Source organism: Genypterus blacodes, unplaced genomic scaffold, assembly GCF_046128005.1.
Source record: "Genypterus blacodes isolate CSIRO-AG114 ecotype Tasmania unplaced genomic scaffold, CSIRO-AGI_Gbla_v1 ptg000138l_1, whole genome shotgun sequence".
NCBI lineage: Eukaryota > Metazoa > Chordata > Actinopteri > Ophidiiformes > Ophidiidae > Genypterus > Genypterus blacodes.
Window position 1 is genome coordinate 224,840 of NW_027466940.1, and position 19,082 is coordinate 243,921.

The window sequence follows — 19,082 nt, forward strand, 5'->3', positions numbered from 1 at the left end:
ATTATCGTCATGGTGTGCACTTCATAGCTTAGTCCCTTTACACACACGCGTGCACACACTAAAAAACACATCCACATCACTCAACTTTCCATTTCAGCACTTCATGTAGTGATCAGGGAAACAAAACACACTCCTCCACACCTTCAACACTCTGCATGTGACTGTACATGAGGCCTGCATGATGCTGGATTCTGGGTTCTTAGGCAACATGGATACATGAGAAATGACGCAACGTTCCGAGCATTTTCAAGTCAACACAAAGAAGAATGGACCCCATGACCATGATAGAATAACGCAATGTTCACATTTGCTTCACTGGTGGGATTCAAGCCAAACACTTGAGGGGGATCTGCATGTATGTGGTGGCTCGGGTCCCAAGTCATGTCACTCTGTCTGTCACTCACTCACTCACTCACTCACTCACTCACACACTCACTCACTCACTCACTCACTCACACACACACACACACACACACACACACACACACACACACACACACACACACACACACACACACACACACACACACACACACACACACACACACACACACACACACACACACACACACACACACACACACACACACACACACACACACACACACACACACACACACACACACACACACACACACACACACGTCATGAACATGTACCAGCAGTGGGATGCAAGAGTCTGAAGGTATCAGAATTATGTAATGGTATAGGTTCTTGTGCTGGTGTGAACTCTCAGTGTGTCTCAGGTTGTGCAGATGTGGTTTGGCTGACGGCACGCACTGATGTTCTGAGGCTCATTGAAGAATCTGTGGTTACCTGCTGTTTAGGGGATTCTGTTCATGAATGAAATCGTCTTTTTACCACCAGCTTTGCTTATTTCAGATGCACACCACCTGAGACGATGAGCCCCAGATGTGCTTCTAAGAAGAAACAACATGTCACCATAGTTACCACCTGGCAGCGTCATTATTATTATTATTCCTCCTAAAGAGCCGCAGCTTATTATCTATCCGCAGCGTGTCCAACAGTTTCAGGGAGGAATTCCACTGAACGCCAGCGCGATAAGCGGTTCCACACTGCGAGGGCAGAAAACCCAAGGGTCACAGGGTCACTCAGAGGCTTCAGCTCGACTGTTAAGGCGTTTAAAAAAACAAGAAAAGGAAAAAGCTTATCTCAGTGCAGCTACGTGTAATAAACTCATACACACAAAAAACAAAGACCTCACTGCAACCATGAGAATAAATATACTGAAACTGGCGTGTGGAGGCACAACAAACACAGCAGTCATACCACAACAACAACAACAAATGAACATGTTACCTTGTGTGCTACACAGTTTCCCTATAGAAATCACTACTAATACTAGGAATTTCAAATACTAATAATAACACAGTCTAACACAGTATCGGTAATTAAACACACAAAATAAAATAATTCAGTGGCACGGTGAGTCGTTATATCACGTGTGCATTGTTTGTTTATACTGTACGATGTGCAAAATTAAATGTTTGCCGAGTATGTTCCTCCTCTCATCACTTCTCTAACTGGAGCCCAGGAAAGATCAGACTGGTTTAAGGGTCTCGGTCCTAAACTGAATAAGTCTGACCACAAACCTAAACCCTCGTACTCGCTCAAGTTTTGGTTACCATGGTAAACTGGACGCCGTGTGCTCTATGTGCCTAATCCAAGTCTTTCACGCTGAGTGTAAGTCGGTAAATGCAAACACATAGTATCAACTACGCTGCTTAAGCATAAGAGTTCAGAATCCTGTACACTTTTTAGATAAACGGCGAGTGTTAGTGAGGCTTAACAAACTGTGTAGTAGTGTTTTATAATAGCATATCTCATTTATAACCACAGACTGGAGCTGTGACGGGCGATACAGAGCGTCGGCCTTCAATCTGCTCTGTTGACCCACAAGCCCAGAAATCAATGATCGAAGGCTCTGAGACGTATTTGGCAACAAATTCTAAAGACACTCGGAAGCCTCTCAAGAGGGTTTGGCCCCAAAAAAAGACAAGAAAAGCAACAACATCCTGCGACATCGTTCAGACAGGCACTTGATCCGTGAAACGAGAGGCATCTTAGCGTGTGTGAGGAAGACTCAGTGCAAAATGGCTGCTCTGTCCCGGCTGCTCCGTTCAGAGGGAATTCAACTGCCTGCCACCAAGGTTAGGAAGGATTTTCCAACATTGGTGACGTTTGGGTTCGTTTTCCTCAAAGTACTCATAATCACACCGATGGGAAACGTCTCCTCTTGCAAAGTAGCAGGTTGAATAAAATGTGATGGAATTCACTGTCATCAGAGTGCAGCAGCCAGGCGAGTGTGTGAGGCGATCCTGTCCAAGGCACTGACACCCGCTGCGTCTCCCACGTCGCTCCTTTACATACAGACTGAGGACAGATGATGTCACCGCCCGGCTCAGACTTGGTGAAGCGGACGTTCGCCGCCATCATTCCGACACTGGGAGCCCTTAGATACGTCTACAACGACACATTGAGCAGGAAGGATGGACTAGCTGTGTGTGTGTGTGTGTGTGTGTGTGTGTGTGTGTGTGTGTGTGTGTGTGTGTGTATGTATGTATGTATGTATGTGTCCAGTGAGTGAGCATCTGACCTGCTGTAGTGTGTGACACGCGGCATGAATGAATGTATGCATGTGTATGTGTGTGTGTATGTGTGTGTGTGTGTGTGTGGGAGGGGTGTGAGGTATAACAGTTGCATGTGTAGTTGGAGGCTGGCTGAGAGCTCATGGGGGCTGGCTGGGCTCTGATTGTGCTGCAGGTGCTGAGCTGCTGGATCAGGTCTCAAAGTACTTGTAGATGGCAGTGACATAAGTCATGACGCTCTGCCAGTCCGGCCGCTCTGTGTGCGCCATCTCATTAAGGTCCTGGAACAGAGAGAGGGACACACAGCACACCGGTCAGGAGGAGGAAAACAGCTAAAACCATTTTGAATATAACAGTTTAGATGGTGTTCTTACTCAGAAACTTTATAAACAATATGGTCAAACATTCACTCACTAGCTTTAACCAGATTTTTTTTTATTTTGTTTTTGTATTTAATTCAGATAAAAATCGGTCACTCAGTAATCAATGTGTTGATCTGTAAATCATTTTGGCTAAAAACTTAGTTTCCTTCCACTTCATCACATCAATATCCACCATCAGTGTGACGTGTGGAATGTGAAACTTGGTCACAGAGTGTGAAATTGTGAACCTAACCAGGCTCCATGTGGATGTTAGCCCTGAGCCTGATGTGAACAGTCTGGGGTTTGAACACTCACATGGCGCTCTAGCTTCAGTCTTCCTTGGTTTGCTAATAGATCACCTACAGATAAATGTGACCCACAGCTTTGCCTGAATTTACAGACTGATGGCTTTAGTTCAAAGCTTACCAAAGAGCATTTGATCCCCACGCTCTCTGCGGCTTGGAAAGCTAAAGTGAAGTTTCTCCTCTGAGGACAAAAAAAAGAAAAGTTAGAGTCACATAGCAGAAGTGCTAAGTGCTGGGTGGTGTTGAAGCTCTACTCACTTTGTCCTGGCTGGAGAGCTCCTGGTAGGGGATGTGAGCAGGCAGGTAGGTGTGGAGCACAGCGCAGAACGCCAGGCCGTCGTTCCAGCTGCTGCTGAAGTTTGTGATATCAATATTCTGAAAAAAAAGAACATTGGTACATTTATATTCATCTCAGCTGACAGAACATTTATATTCCAGGACAGAAAGGAAAAACAATCTGAATGTAGTTATGGCTCAGGTCGTTCATCTCAAACACGGCCTGGTTACTTCCTGCATCATTATGATTAGAATAAATTAATCTGTCACCAAACTATTGATCTAAGCTTGATTCGCTGTGATATTCTGATCCCATCACACACAGCTATTTTCCAGATAACACACTGCTGTTCGGGGATGTCTTTGTGTTTTTGTCAGGCAGGTTTCACACAGGACGTGTTAAATGTGGCACACTTCCTGGAGAAGAGCGACGCATCTATGGTAACCAGCCACTCTGTGCCAATTACAAGGTACTAACACGACCTGAACATTGAAAAAGCCTGCACACACACAGAAACTCACAACCACCCACACACACACACATCAGTTGGCATTTAAGACTAAGTCATTTCTAGGTCAAAGTTTGTTTGTTTCGCCTCTGCACGTTTGGAAGAGGATGTTTGTTCATCTCAGTCAATGTCTTTATGAGTGCAATCAGCTGATAAGAGGACGATAATAACGCTCACCATCGCCTGAGGAGAGTCGCTGTCAAACATTACTGAGGGTTTATGAATTTTCCGTTTGTCATTGGTGTTGCAGCTCTTGATTGTTTTACGGAGTTAAATCAGCGCAGCTCTTCTTTGATCGGAGCTGGCAACTTCGCATTTCATCCAAAGGAATTTATCACCCATGAAAGACTTCATATGCTGAATGTAATGAATGAAAGGAGTAAACAATACAGTACAGGTATATTCCATGTTGCCATTTCTTCAGCAGTGCAAAGACTGAATTGTGGGAAACACTTTCTGATCATATTTCTCTCTAACTCAACTTGTAACTCCATGTAGAGTAGCTTTCAGAGGCTTTTCCTCGTGTTCCATTAATTGTGCTCCGTGGATCCATAAGGACTACAGACCAGGTAAGCAGATGCCAAATTTCTCTGCCGGTCAAACGTAAATTACTAGAAAATCCTATCTGGTTGCTGTGTGTGTTTTGTGTATCCAGAGTCAGACGCAGACTGGCAGCAGTGATTCACGTCGCCCAGCTTACCTGGTAGCCTTCAGTCTTCTTCTGGCACCACTTCAGCAAAGCATTTCTCTTGGAGCCTCCGTACTCCCTGGCCAGAGCAGACAGAGGGTCCTTCCTCTCCTCTCTTTAATATAAACAGAACATTTCTATTGGGTGAGTTTGGACATTTTGGCAGACAAATCACACAACCTATTCACCGATCAGCATCGCACAGAGGTGAGTCAGCAGATAGAGGTGTTACCTCAGACGACTGCGAGCTGTGGGGGTGACTGAGGCCGTGGGAGAGGAGGAGGACAGGGAGAGCGGCGAGGACGCAGCGCTCATCGCCAGTAGTGAGGTTGAGGAGGCCCCGTCTGGAGCTGACATGTCCCTCTTTATCTCCTCACTGCTGCGGCGGGACACTGGTTGGGACAAAGGAGTCCACAATTGAACAACACTGCTGCCCAGTACTGTCTTATAACAGCCAGCAAACCTGTGTTTTATTTTGTTACATATAGTATGTCTAAAAACAACTATATATGTTTGTATTTTGATGAATTACTGGTGACAGGATTATGTTTTTGTATCATTTCTAACCTGAGATTGACTTGGTGGCGTCCATGTTTGAGACCCTCTGGAGGCCCGAGGGAGAGCGGCTGGCTGAGGTTCCCCTGAGAAGGTGCTCGGCTGTGGATACATCAGCTCGTTTACATGTTTACATCACTTACAGTAAAAGAGAAATGGGACGTAAAAAAGGGTCTGGAAAGAGCAACACACACGCACACACACACCCTACCCCCTCTGTGTTCAGGGAATACCAGTGCACAGGACTGTCCTGACTAGCTCAGCTAAAAAACTATAAATCAGAGGAACATAAACAGAAAGTGGGAGATATGGTCAGTGTGCACGTTCACAAGAAACACTTGAACTCGTTACTGGTGAGAATCAACTGAGGGAAATTCTTCAAAATCAACGTGGTGCCTCGTGTTTTGCCTGATATCGTGCTTTCGAGTGCTTTGATTAAGTAAAACATGAGGTCAACAAACTCCAAACTTGAGGCCTCTGGGGAGAATGTGTTCACCAGAGAAAGAGCAGCCCCCTGCCATACATTATCATGACATCAGAGCACCCTGGTGTCGAGCTGGGACGCAGTAAAGAACTCTGGAGACATGGAGTGTTTGTGTGTACATGGTGTGTACATTGTGTGCCTGCTGGCTGACCTGGCATGGTGATGTCGGTGTAGCTTGGCCTCTTGTCGCTCAGAGACGAGAGCGGCTTGGTAGCTGAGATGGATCCAGGCACCGAGTGCCTCTGAAACAGCAGAAGATAACGGCTTGTTTAGTGGAAACACAGTGTGCATGTGACATCTCCACTCAGCAGTACAGTACTGAGCAGAACATTAAAGTAATTTCTTTCATCATAACTATTTTAACTAGTAATGAGCATTGAGTTTCATGAGTTGGACTCCTTTAATGAATCAGAATCAGAATCAGAATCACTTTATTTGCCAATTAAGTTTGCACTTAAGAGGAATTTGCTGTGGTTCTGGGTGCAGCTTAGTCCGAATTTCCATCTATAAGGTTGTGTGTTTGTTTCATTCTTGCACCTTATTATTGTGCTCTCCCACCCAGCACTCACTTTTAAATCACTGTGGGATTCGTGAAATTTCTACATAGGCCACAAAGTAGGAAATGTTTTCATGCCGTTCTAGTGCTTAAGCGCTTAACAATCACAATGTTACAAGCAGACCTCGTATTCACAAAATCAAGAAGGAGCATATAAATCTATTACATAAACAAATAGAGAGACCATGTCTTTATGTTTTTGCTCATCCACACTACTGTGCCAAACCAAGAGGAAAGGAACAGGAGCTCCTCTTCCTTCCTTTCCTTGGGGTGTATAATCATGTGGTGAGGAGTGCGAGACACACGCACAAGCGCACACACACAGAGAGAGCCTGGTGGTGTTTTCCGTTACCTGTATGGGTGAAACAGCGGCTGCTGGGGGGGTCTTCATGGGACTCGGGCTGAGGGGGGTACGTGGCAGCGGGGCAGCTGCGGCTGTGGGAGCCACGGGGGTACCGTTGGTAGGAGGACCTGAATGAAGACGGGGGAGCTCAGTTTAGTGCTGATCTACACAACTACACTAAAATATCCTGATGTAACGATGACGATAACATTACATCACTGTTAAAATTAGGAGGATACACATAAAAGCTAAAAATAAAACAAGACATCATCAAATTTAATTTCAAAGTTCAAAGTTTAAGTTCTAAATCTTATTACACCAACAACATAACCTATAAAACAATTGTTAAGTCTATCGTAACACAACACTAATTAGTGAATATCGTTTCAAGACGGACCTCAAAGGCTTAATTGTGTCAAAGTGAGGAGAGCGGGTGGTCTTACACTCCTGGGAGGCACTGTCGAAACTCTTGATGAGCGTTTTGACGGTGGGCGATGGCTCGGAGGAGGTGGAGGAGCGGCGGCTGAGGCCCATCCCCTGTCTCAGAGCAGCAAGGTCCCGCTCCACCGCGTTCATGTAGTTATACACACGCCCTCGCTCCTCATCCTGCCTGCAAACAACACAACACACACTCGGTACAGCAGGTGGACAGTGTATTTAGCTCCTCCACTGGATGAGCCCTTGTTCCGCTCATGACTTTGTGAAAGACGCCTGCTTTGTCCAATAGATTTTTGGAGGTTTTGTGTTTCATGAATGACCCTGATTATACGATGTTTAGAGGACAATTCTGTTGAAATTTTGCAATTACCTGCAGCAAAGAGGTCATGTTTGTCTCTAAAAGGATATTGACAAACTTTAGTGAAACTTGATGGGCAGGTCGGAAACGATCCCAGGAAAGAGCCAATTAAATTATGTAATATAACTGTGGGAGCCAACTGAGATAAATGAATACAAACACTAAGACCCAGTATCCATAATCACAATCCAATCAGCAAAGATAAATCTTCCCAGAGCGTCTGTGTCATAGTGACCGCTGGAGCTCTCCCAAAGTCAATCCTTCATTTCTCTCTGTCTCTCCCTGGCTCTCTCTCTCTCTCTGTCTGTCTCTCTCTCCCCCTCTCTGTCTCTTACTTGCGGCTCTTGACCTCGTCCAGCTCCTTGCTCAGCTTCTCGTTCTTCTCCTGAGCTTCCTGCAGCCGGCGCCGCAGGTCTCCAATCTCCTCTTGCGCTTCCGACTTGATGTCGTTAGCAATGACCACAGCTGTCTGAAGATCAGCCTGGAACTGACGCCACTCCATCGACTCCTCCTACACACACACACACACAGCCGGGAGTTTAATATTATTTAGGCCAAATTATTTCATAAATCATTGAGATAAATCAATAATTCTCAGCATCCAGTAACAGTCCTGGAGTAAAAAATGTATCTGCAAATACTTCCTGGCATTGGTTTGAAAAAGCAGTTAAGAGATCTGGATAAATGCACTTCCACATTGTCCCATGATGGACTACCAGCTCAGATGTTCTCCTCACCCTCAGCCTGCGGTGAAGGATTTTGATCTCTCTCTCCATGTCGTGCTTCTGGTCCTGCAGCTTCTTCACAGAGTCTGTGGAAGGAGAGCACACACACACACACACACACACACACACACACACACACACACACACACACACACACACACACACACACACACACACACACACACACACACACACACACACACACACACACACACACACACACACACACACACACACACACCTGTTAAAGTGTATACGCGGATCAGAGCAGGAGTACGTCACACTATTTAGCCTGCTGGACTGGAGCCAGAAGGTCAAAGTGTTTGTCTTTTCTGTGTGCACAGTCGTGTCATCGAGCGGGGAGGAAGTGGTGTATTGTGTGTGTGTGTGTGTGTGTGTGTGTGTGTGTGTGTGTGTGTGTGTGTGTGTGTGTGTGTGTGTGTGTGTGTTTGAGAGTGTGTGCCTTTGTTTTACAAATCTCGATGTGATTAATCGTGAAAACAGGAAATGGCACAACGTTCACTTTAGGACATGTTACCAGGAATTCTGTGTCTACTGTATGATTATGATCTGAAGTGGGAATGTTAAAGTTGGAATAACGGCAAATGCTTTCACTTTAAATTCCTAAGGTGGAGCGTGATGGAGAGAGTGATGGAGCAAAGTGAGAAGGCTTGAGAAAGACTGACCTTTCACCTCCTTCTCACTGTGCAACCACACTGTGCTCCTTACCATCATAAATCGGTACATTAGCCTCAAGAGGAAGTTTGACACTTTATGGCAGGAGATTTAAACTAAGAACAGCGTCGGAAATGATAAGATGACACAGGCAGGAAAGAGCATCTTGAGCAAAGCAGCTGTCTGACCTCCTGCTTCACCTGCCAAGTATCATCTTTATAACACAAAGGATCCCTAAGTGACCGCTGGCTGCCTGCCAAAGTAAACACTGTGGGCAAATCTGCCACACTAATAATACACACTGTTGAATGTTTTGGATCGCTTCTCTCTCAGAAAGCATAGGGAACCCACTCACTCTCCAGGTCTGTGATGATGAGGTTGTCATGGAGTTTGAGGGCTCTGTGCTGCTCCACCTCGTCCTCCAGCTCAAAGATGGTCTCCTTCATGTCGGCGATCTCTGTCTCCTTTTCCTGCAGCTCCAAGCGCTGCTTCTCCAGCACTCGCTCCTGCTCTGCCATCTGCTGCTGCACCTGCTCCTGGAAGGCTCTGTACTCCCTATCCAGCTGCACGCACACACACACACACACACACACACACACACACACACACACACACACACACACACACACACACACACACACACACACACACACACACACACACACACACACACACACACACACACACACACACACACACACAGGAAGAACAGTTTCCTTTGTTACACTGTGTACATGCCGTGACATCTGCTGCTCAGCTGACTGACGTGCAGTGTGTATGGCGAGTTCGTCCACTTACAGAAAACGTGTGTGAGTAATAAAAGTACTCTTATGCATATGTTACTTATGGATTGGACAGTAAAGACATGAGGGAAATTAATTTAAAGAACAAAGTTCAATTGTTTGTCCGTTACAGCGTCTCACCTTGCTGATGGCCTCCTGCAGTCGGTTGATGTCACCACGGGCTTGTTCCAGCTCCGCCTGCGTCTTGGCGGCCTTGGCCTCGGCCTCCTCTTTGCCGAGCCGTACACCTTCCAGCAGCTGGCAGATGTCGTTTTTGTCCCCGGCCGTGTGAAGAGAGTAGAGCTCGGCCACCCGCTGCCTCTCCTGGTCAAGCTGGGCTCGGCAGCGGCTCAGCTCCGCCTGGTCGCTGCTCACCGCAGCCTTGTACTCTTCCAGGGCTGCTCCCATGGCGGCCCGATCTTGCCTCTCTGACTCCACGATGCGCTCCATTTGGTGGTTCCTCTCCTTCAGCGCGCCGATCATTTCCTGGGCCTCGGCGTTGTCCTGTTCGGCCATCTTCAGCGTGTTGGAGAGGTGCTGCTGCACCCCTAGCAGCTGCTCTCTCTCAAAGCGGGCGTTATCTGCCAGGTCCCCGTATCGCTGCTCCAGCTCCATATAGCGCCCGCTCTTGATATCCTCCTCCAGCACATAGGACAGATGATGCTCATCAAGCAAAGACCGCAGGTACTCTATCTGTCTGCCGTAGAGCTCCAGCTTGTCGCTCTGCTGGCACAGAGAGTCCATGAGGATGACCTTCTCCTCGCCTAGTCGCTCATTCTCACCGTTCAGCTCCTGGGTGATTTGCTGCAGGTCTGCCAGCTCCTGCAGTGTGGCCTGGAGCTCCTCTGCAGTGCTGTGTTGGTTCTCTTCCATCTGGTGGATTCGCTCTGTGAGACAGGCCACAGACACCTCGCTGGCATTGCCGCTGCTGCCCCTCCGCGAGCGCTCTCTGCTGGGCGCGCACTCGGACTCGGAGGAGGACGAGGCTCCCGAGGGGGCATCCAGAGCGTCGTCGCTGGACGTGACGGCCTGATAGACCTCACTGGATTCACTATCCAGGTTGTCTGCTGAGCCCCCATGCTGCTGGCCTGTCAGCAGATCCTCTAAAGAGCCGGGAGCAGAGCCTTCCACTGAGGAGGTCAGCGTGCCTGTGCCACCACCGTCACTTTGTCCACTTCCTGCTGCCAGATCTGGGCTCAGGGAGGAGTAGGTGAACAGCTTGTCAGAGCCGTCCAGCCTCTGCTCCAGTGAGAAGCCCAGTGCATTCAGTCTGTCCTTTAGCATTCGGTTCTCACTCTTCAGCAGATTGAGCTCTTCTCTGATGGCCAGGTTCTGCTCTTGCAGGAGCAGCAGCGTCGACTCCACATCAGCTGCTGTGATGGCAGAAACCTGGGGCTTCTCCTCCTCGCCAGCTCCCTCCTGTGGCGGTTGCTCCTTAGCTCCCAAGCCAAGCTGTGCCCTCATGTCCCTCAGCTTGCTACGAAGGTGCAGGATCTCTACATCTTTGCTTTTAGCCAAGCCCAACAAGTCTTTCACCTTGGCCTCCAGAGCCACTTTATCACTGATCTGACCATCTGATTTAGACTTGCTCATGCGGCCCTCAGACTCGGCCAGGGCCTGGCTGCGAGGCCGCTTCCCCGAGGACACATCCCCCGGCACAGAGGCCTGCTGCTTCTTACTGGCTGTGGTCCTGGATGTCTTCAGGCGGTCTCGTGATGAGTTGGGCTCTTTTGCATTAGAGGATGTGGCACGCTTGTTTGATGCAGCTGTTCGGAGAAAGACAAATGTGAGTTTTGACATTTGAAATATATGGACAAAAGGAATATCTAGGAATGAACAGGGGTACCTAATGTTGTCTTTGGCTTGCCATCTAGGTTGCTAGAATTAGTCCCGATGGAGGCGGTCCTCTTGGTCTTGCTGACAGCAGTACTTGGTGCAGCAGTTCCTCCAGCCATCGCTGCTAATAGATCATCATTGCTTTTCACCTGGAAGAGCACAAATTCAATTCAATTCAAATATTTTGATCATGCTGCCGTGCAAAGAAAGGAACCAGCTGCTGATCTTCACCTTAGACAGAGGAGCTGTGTTGGCAGCCTTGGCCGCAGCTTTTCCGGCGCCGGTGGCAGTCGTGGCCTCCGTCTTGCCTCGCTCTCCGCTCGCCTTACTCGCCACTGGCCGGACCGACTTCTTCATACTGCGCTCGCTGATGCCGATGCATTTACAACTCGATCTGTGCACACAGAGGGAGGAGAAAGGTATTGTGCTGCGTGTCAGTGCCGGCAGATCGCTCCAGTTTTCCATGGAAGTTGAATTCTTTCCACAGAGTCAGTTCCCTTAACATTAGAAAACACTGAGACCAGGTCCAACAACTCAGCATGTCAAGAAAACCAAAAGCATGTCGTCCTCTGTCTGTAATGAATCTGTACTTGAACACTAACATCATGACACATGGACGTGTGATGTATGATTACAATTAAAATCGTTCTACTTTGATGGATTTTTCCCTCACGCTTGCTAGCTTTTCCAGCTGTAGGAGGCAATGGCAGCTAGGAGGATACAAGCAACACTCAACTCCATGCTGCCAAATGTCGACCACCGTCTCCACTAGATGGCTGTCATGTGTTTGTGATGGTCCAGTATGACCGCACGGCGCTGAGGTTTCACTCGGCTGTCAGCTCCAACTACACTGACTCAGATCAAGATTTGGTTTAATCCTAACAGTGGTTGTGTACCGTTATTAGTATGTGGGAAAGAAACGTAGAGCTCGGCAAAAGTTAAACCCCGAGGGCCTTAAGAAACGCCATCTATTACTTGTTGATTTGAACGGACACATTTGGGTAAGAAAGGCATGCGAGTGTAAATGCTGATTTAAACTATAAATGTGGTGGATGTTCTGATGACAGGCCAGCCGTTACACATTTCTTAAGGCAAATATGTGAGCCTGTTGAGTCCGTTACTGAGCAACCGATGATGAACTGCATTCCATCTTCTTCTGGCAAGAAAACATCCAGTGTCATGTTTGTCCAACATGTACTCGCACCAAATCAGTCAGTATGACTCTCTGAAGACAACTTGACAGCCCACCTAAGATTTGTTAGGAGGACTTAACTATGGAAAATTCTTGAACATATTTTGCTAGGATGCATGTCAGAAACCTTAAAAGAAAATATATTTTCTCAAATGATCCTGAATCAAGCACCTCCGACACTGTGAACATTCTCCAAAGCAGTTTCCTCGGCCTCTTTGTTCTTTGAGCCAACGTATTGGTCATAATGGCAGCAACCAAATTCAAAAAATGCACAAAAGCTGTGTGGTGCATCAGTCTTCCCGGGTTCTACCAGAACCTGACTTGATGCCATGATAGCAGGAAAAGTAATTTGGGACACAACTGGAGACAATGAATAAGTGTTTTTACACAGTTTTGGATGTCCCGATTCTTTTGCTCCGAGGCTCTAAAGTGGAAAAAGTGAGCTGAGGTGATTTATTTTACACAGGAAACATTGCTATCTCTGAGTCTGTGGTTTGTTGATTTCCTGGGCAGAGGGCTGTTGTTTGCGTTTGGAACTATTAAATACAATCAAATATCAGCGCTAAATCAGGCTCGAAATAGAACTTTGTAAGGAGCAGAGCGATACAGACGAAGACATGATTCCACACTGCCGATACCTGCTGTGAAACATGAGCTGCTTTCAACCGCATTTTATTCAAAATCAAATAGGTTTTTAACAGATTTCAGCTGTGATTTCTACATACAGGTGCTACTTTCAGTCTGTCGTCCTGCATCAAATCCTTCCCTTGCAGCACACAGACAGACGTCTTCCCTCTGCCAGGATGACATTTGTTTGGCTTTTGATTCCTCTCCGGATAACCTTGGCCTCCTCTGACACGGAGGCCCGAGACATGTTTAGCTGCGAATAATTCATATGACTTAACCGCAAAAACATTAAGCCTCAGCCTGTAGCCCAAATATGGAATTTATTTGGACTAAAGAAAAATATGAAGGTTGACTTGACATGAACGCTTTTCAAGATGCAGAACTCATCTTTACTAAATGTGGAACGCTCAGGAAAATTATGAATGTTAACAAAAATGTTTGCGGCCATGAAATCCGTGTAGTAGCTCTGGTTACATGTGGCACAGCTCTGGCCTGTGAATGAAAAGTTGATCCAGTCCAAATGTAAACAAAGCCAGCAGCGTGTAAACAAAGGCCACTGAGCTATAATCAAGCACCGGAGTTACTCGCTCCATCAAAGAGAAATAATCTGTCTGTAGCTGAACGCCTCCATCTGAACATGATGTCACAGTGATCCTCTGCTACCTTTGCTCTCATTTGAATGATCCGTCCGTTGTGGAGCATTAAGTGTAACTTTATAAACGCCTGTAGTCAGTAAATGAAAGCAAAGGTTTCAGAAGGTTCCGGAATTGGCACCTAATGTGTCTCAGCTGGCAGGATCCTGCAGTTCAGTGGTGGAAAGGCACACATCACTGTATATTGTGTTTCTGCTTACAAAATCAACTGTTTCAATATCATTTCTAATTTGATTCATCAAGTTGTTGTTCTATATAGTTCTTCATTTCCTCTACTATTATCTGCAGTCAGTGTAAAGCTTTTCCCAGTTGGAGGCCATGTTGTATGCATGTATTTAACAACAGCCACTAGATCATGTCTGTCTTCTTGAGAGACTATTACACACAACACTGTTATCTCATGTCAGCTGTAATATTTTCATTGCTTTTCCCAGTCTGCAATGGACAGCACTTCCTGCCAAGTGTGTCTTGTTTTCTTTACATCTCCCACTGTAGCCCCAAAGGGACTCTAGATTACGTTGTTTCCGATGTGCTCCTCCACATTCCCAACAACAGTAATAATAAATTCCTAACAACAAAGTCAGTTCTCCATGTGGCTTCATGGAGGTCAAATGTTTTAACACTTTCTCTCTGGTCTTTAGTGGAGTGAGTATTGCCATCAATGTTCAAACACAAACCCAAACTGGTTATTCATAAAACTGTAATAGGTGGTTTTCAAGTGATAAGCTGCATTTGCACAGCGGAGATGAAAATGAGCGTGTTGATCACCTCGCTGCCTTCACTCCCTGCGGCCAGTTCCTTGGTCAGCGCGCGGACCAGAGAGCCGACGTAGGAACGTGCGTCACTAGAAGTGCCTGAGGGAGCGGAGTCACATTTTAAAGTGAGGGATTTGAGGCACTTTCTCATGTTCTACACTAGTGAAGAAACCAAAGCCAAAACACATCCATTTCAGGCCCTTCTGCCTACATCACATCCAATTATTCTCTCATTGGTTTGCACTTTTGTAAGAAAATCTCGCTGGTGCTTTAATAAGGTCATTCTTAATTCTGTGTGCTGTGATGTCATGTGTAAGGCATATTGACTCACTGACATGTGGACTCAACACATAACCAGCTTTCTGAAAGCTGAAAGTGAGTCTCAAACACAGAGCTGTTAGCTACAGCGTGACCCCTTTCATTGGGCCTGAATAGACATGCGAGTAGAGCCCAGGGACCAACAGCGGTGATAAATGGGGCAGACTCAGCGGCTCTTTGCTCCACATTCTCCAGCTCTGCAAAACACTAATTATTATGGTGGCTGATACTGAACTCATTTTGCGATCTTATACTCTTTTCTGATAAAACATAAGTGATTAAAAAGGGGAGGGCCCTCTCTCATTTAAGAGGTGGGGGGGCTGTAAAACAGGATTATTTACAAGAGCCAAACGTGACATCACTGCATAACCTCAAGATCACCATTAGTGCAGGCCCTCTGGGCTGCTCTACAACAGGCCAGAATCCAACAACAGTTGTCCTGATTCAAATTAAATAGAGCTACGGTATTTAGTTTCAGTGTTAATGAAAGCAGTGGATCAGATCCAAAGTTGACCAAAGATACAAGAGTGCATAGTGTTACTTTGCTGACAACTGAACAAAAGCAAGTGACTGAGGAGGAGGAGGAGGAGGAGGAGGAGGACTACGACGACAAATAAGAAACTGCAGAGTTGAGCCTGGAAAGAGAAGGACGTGGGGGTAGTGGTCTAGTCACTCATAAATGCCCCCTCTCCTCCCCACTCTCCTCCCTGATTCATGCTTTAGCTGCAGGGAGGCACTTCCTTGCCATAACATGAGCTTCCTGTGGTGGCGTCTCCAGCAAAAAAAAAAAGAGGTAAAGTAAAGTGAATTAAAGCCTACAAATCCAACAAGGGGTAGTTGTGTGAAGGAGAACAAGTAGGAGAGGCAGGAGACAGAGCAGACACTGTCCAAATGTACCTCAGTCAAACAAGTACAGCCGACCAAACTGCTCTGGAAATTATACTAATTAATTCATACAACGATTGATCCAATAACCAGTGCTTGCGAGGACAAGTACAGAGAGAGAATCAAGTTACAGTCAGTGAATTTACATCCACAGTTACATCCACATACCAAGTTTTTACTGCCATTGAGGCAATCAGGTGCACGAACAAGACTAACATCAATAACAGCCTCAAATATCGGATCTGTCAAAATGAAAATGAAACTGATCCTGTTCAAAGGTCCTGATGTACCGGTTTGCCTTGCAGCTACACTTCTTTCCTCCCTCTTGCACAATATTGCTTGGAGGCAAAGATTCCAGGAAATTAAGAGATTCTGTGCAAATTTTTTCCAACAACAATGCACAGATTAGAGAGAGCCAAGTAGGAATATTACATAGTTCATATCTACTGCACATTGACTCAAAGGGCGGCCTGTGAAATATGGCTCATTCCAAATCTGTTCCAGGAAAGTTGGGAAAGATCTGTGGTTATATCCGGTTAAAAAGGTGACGTGAAATGAACTGTGCGTGTTTGTGCAAGGGGGGAGAGAGAGAGAGACAGAGAGACAGAGAGACAGAGAGAGATCAGGGGCGAGGGAAAGCAAGAGCAAAGAGATGAGAGGGAGAGCGAGAGAGATGAGACGGAGAGAGTGAGAGGAGAGAACGAGTGACAGGAGGACAGAATAACAGAGGGCAGAAACAAAGTGGAGACAGAGGGGAGAAACACAGAATAGTGAGGAAAAACAGGGAGTGGGAGAATGAGAGAGTGACAGAAAGATACACAGAGGGCGGTAAACAAAGACATAAAGAAGGGAGGGGACATACACACACAGGAGAGAGAGAGAGAGAGAGAGAGAGAGAGAGAGAGAGAGAGAGAGAGAGAGAGAGAAGGAGAGAGAGAGAATACTTTGGATGCCTCAGTACCCATTTCACTAACACCCTAAACATGTTAGTGTCCTGTGTTAACTCCCCTGTCAAAGTGACAAATGTGCATTGTTCCTCACAGCAGCTACAGTAGCAGCATCCCAGCTCAGATTCACTCTGACTGTGATCGGTCATCAACTCACAAACACACTAAACGTTTACAGAAACAACTGGCCTTCTTTGTCTAACACCCACACGACCATGATGTCATGTTACAGACTAATTGGTAAATTAAAACCAAGTAGAAAACCTAATAAACTGGATAGCTGCAGTCAGGAAAGATGACAATCACAACAACTTCACTTCCTGAAAGTCCGTCTTTTTTCAAAATAAGAGCGTAGGACTGGACACGTAAAATACCACAATATAGCTCGAGTTTATAACAGAAACTGTATGTGTGAGACCAAAAGCTACAGAAGCTCTTGTGTTGTTGCTATGGGCGTACACATGTACTACCACTTTGGAACTGTTGTTTTACAATATATGCTATAACTAAGGTTTATTACTGTTTACAGACAATTATTGTCTTTATCTCAATAGTAATGAAATCAATGTTCCCAGCTCTGTTGCAAAGTCACTAAGGATGAAAAAGGGAACCTTTGAGGGGCAAACCTGAAGCCAATTTCAACATTCGATTTGAAAAAAACTACACTATCAGACAGACAAAACATGTATGACACTACATGTCAAATGTGCTGTGGTACAATGCACCAAAGATGTTCAGCGTACCATGATATGAAATGCAGGAAATCCTGACTTTAAAGGAGATGGATGACGCAAATGTTTGGTAATTTAGCTGAATGCCAAAAGATTTATTGATTATTCAAGTGTTGCTAGACTCATTTATCAATGTTGATGTACTGATAAACTGTGGTTTCCGGTTACTGATCATCGTAAATGGTAACTATCAACAACAAAGACCAAAACAATCTCCCTCCTGAAAACAGCTATAGCTAAATAATATAAAACATTGGATGTATTATAATCAATGACGCTTTAGTGCAGTCCAGATCTTATTGTGAAAGTCTTATCAAACACGAATAAACAATGCATCAAAATTGACAGCTGTGCTAAACCTAATTTGAGGGTCAAACTGTATAAATCTGATGCTAATTAACACAAACAACATGTCAAAGGTTAACGTATACATCTTAAGTAACTTAAGAGTTGCTTTACGTGCTGGTTTCAGACAGCTAATTGCCCAGCTGCCATTAAGTCACAGCAAAAGTAACGTTGTTCTGCTAATGCTAAGCTAACAATGCTAGGTTAGCACAACCGGCAGAAAACACAGCGCTGTGTCGGTAAACATTCATACCGGAGGTATTCCTCGTTTCTCCGCTGGATAAGTTGTCGAGGTGCCGGTAAAATGTGTTTCGCGGCCGTCGGCAGCTCGCCCGCACGGTCGCTGGTCCCACAGCTTCAGGCAGCGGGGGGGAACCTCGGTGTCGGCTGTGAGCTGGGCTGTGCGAGCGAGCAGGAGGCGGATGGATCCTCGGCTCCCTCCGCTGGTTGCATCACCTCAGCGGGCAGCATCAGCCGCTTTACAGCCGGAGCTCACGGTCTCCACACACCCAGCGCGACTCACGACCAGCCGGGATTAAGTCGCAGTTTAGGTTGAAATTATGTGCCATCACAATCTAAAAATCTACTTTTAGTATTAAAGTAAATCTGTGGAATTTCAACCCATCCAATGAATCTTGGTCAATCAGGGGCGGACTCGGAATGTAAACGGCCCGGGACGGTTGAATTCCATGGGTGTCCCCTGGTACACCACCCACCAAACACACTACTTTATCATGACATCCAGTCATTAATATTACTTATTATAATGTATCTCAACATGTAATGACACCAGGCCTGTGGTATAACCTACTACCTACAACATCCACATTTAATTGAATATGAGGTGAGTTTTGATGGATGCTATTTATTAGTATGTGAGGGAAACTTCACTGTACTCGGGTTTGTCTTGGTTTGAGTTATTCGATTGTCCTAATCAATTAATTTATTAAACTTTGAAACATTTTGAGTTTCAAAGTTTTTCAAGGTTTTTGAGTATATTATGGCCTTTTATAGGGGACAGTATAGATCAATTTTGCTCTGAGAATTTTAAGTGCTTCAGAAAGTGTGTTAAATTATGTGGGATAAACAAAATGTGCAGTATCTCATTTATTACAATCATGAAATTAC

At 45.8% G+C, this 19,082-nt stretch overlaps 1 protein-coding gene across 1 annotated transcript; it reads right to left on the reverse strand.

Annotated features, from left to right (window-relative positions):
* Positions 1–868: 868 nt before the first annotated feature.
* On the reverse strand, positions 869–18,421 carry specc1la (sperm antigen with calponin homology and coiled-coil domains 1-like a). Its single transcript, XM_076164696.1, has 16 exons — positions 18,208–18,421; positions 11,733–11,895; positions 11,512–11,650; positions 9,807–11,431; positions 9,239–9,446; positions 8,221–8,294; positions 7,819–7,994; positions 7,131–7,297; positions 6,697–6,815; positions 5,940–6,030; positions 5,317–5,406; positions 4,982–5,141; positions 4,762–4,864; positions 3,535–3,651; positions 3,398–3,457; positions 869–2,890 (listed from the first exon to the last, which is right to left on the reverse strand). The coding sequence occupies exons 2-16, from the start codon at positions 11,856–11,858 to the stop codon at positions 2,801–2,803; spliced, it is 3,345 nt and encodes a 1,114-aa protein (XP_076020811.1). The 5' UTR covers positions 11,859–11,895; positions 18,208–18,421; the 3' UTR covers positions 869–2,800.
* Between the last annotated feature and the right edge of the window lie 661 nt (positions 18,422–19,082).

Bases quoted from the DNA above. Each gene is read 5' to 3' on its own strand.
- specc1la (XM_076164696.1), bottom strand. From the start codon at position 11,858: ATGAAGAAGTCGGTCCGGCCAGTGGCGAGTAAGGCGAGCGGAGAGCGA. The intron at 9,447-9,806 runs GTGAGACGCTGT...GTGTGCGTGCAG, and splicing joins TGCAGGAGGCCATCAGCAAG to CTGGATAGGGAGTACAGAGC. The intron at 3,652-4,761 runs GTAAGCTGGGCG...CTTTTTTTTCAG, and splicing joins AGAAGACTGAAGGCTACCAG to AATATTGATATCACAAACTT.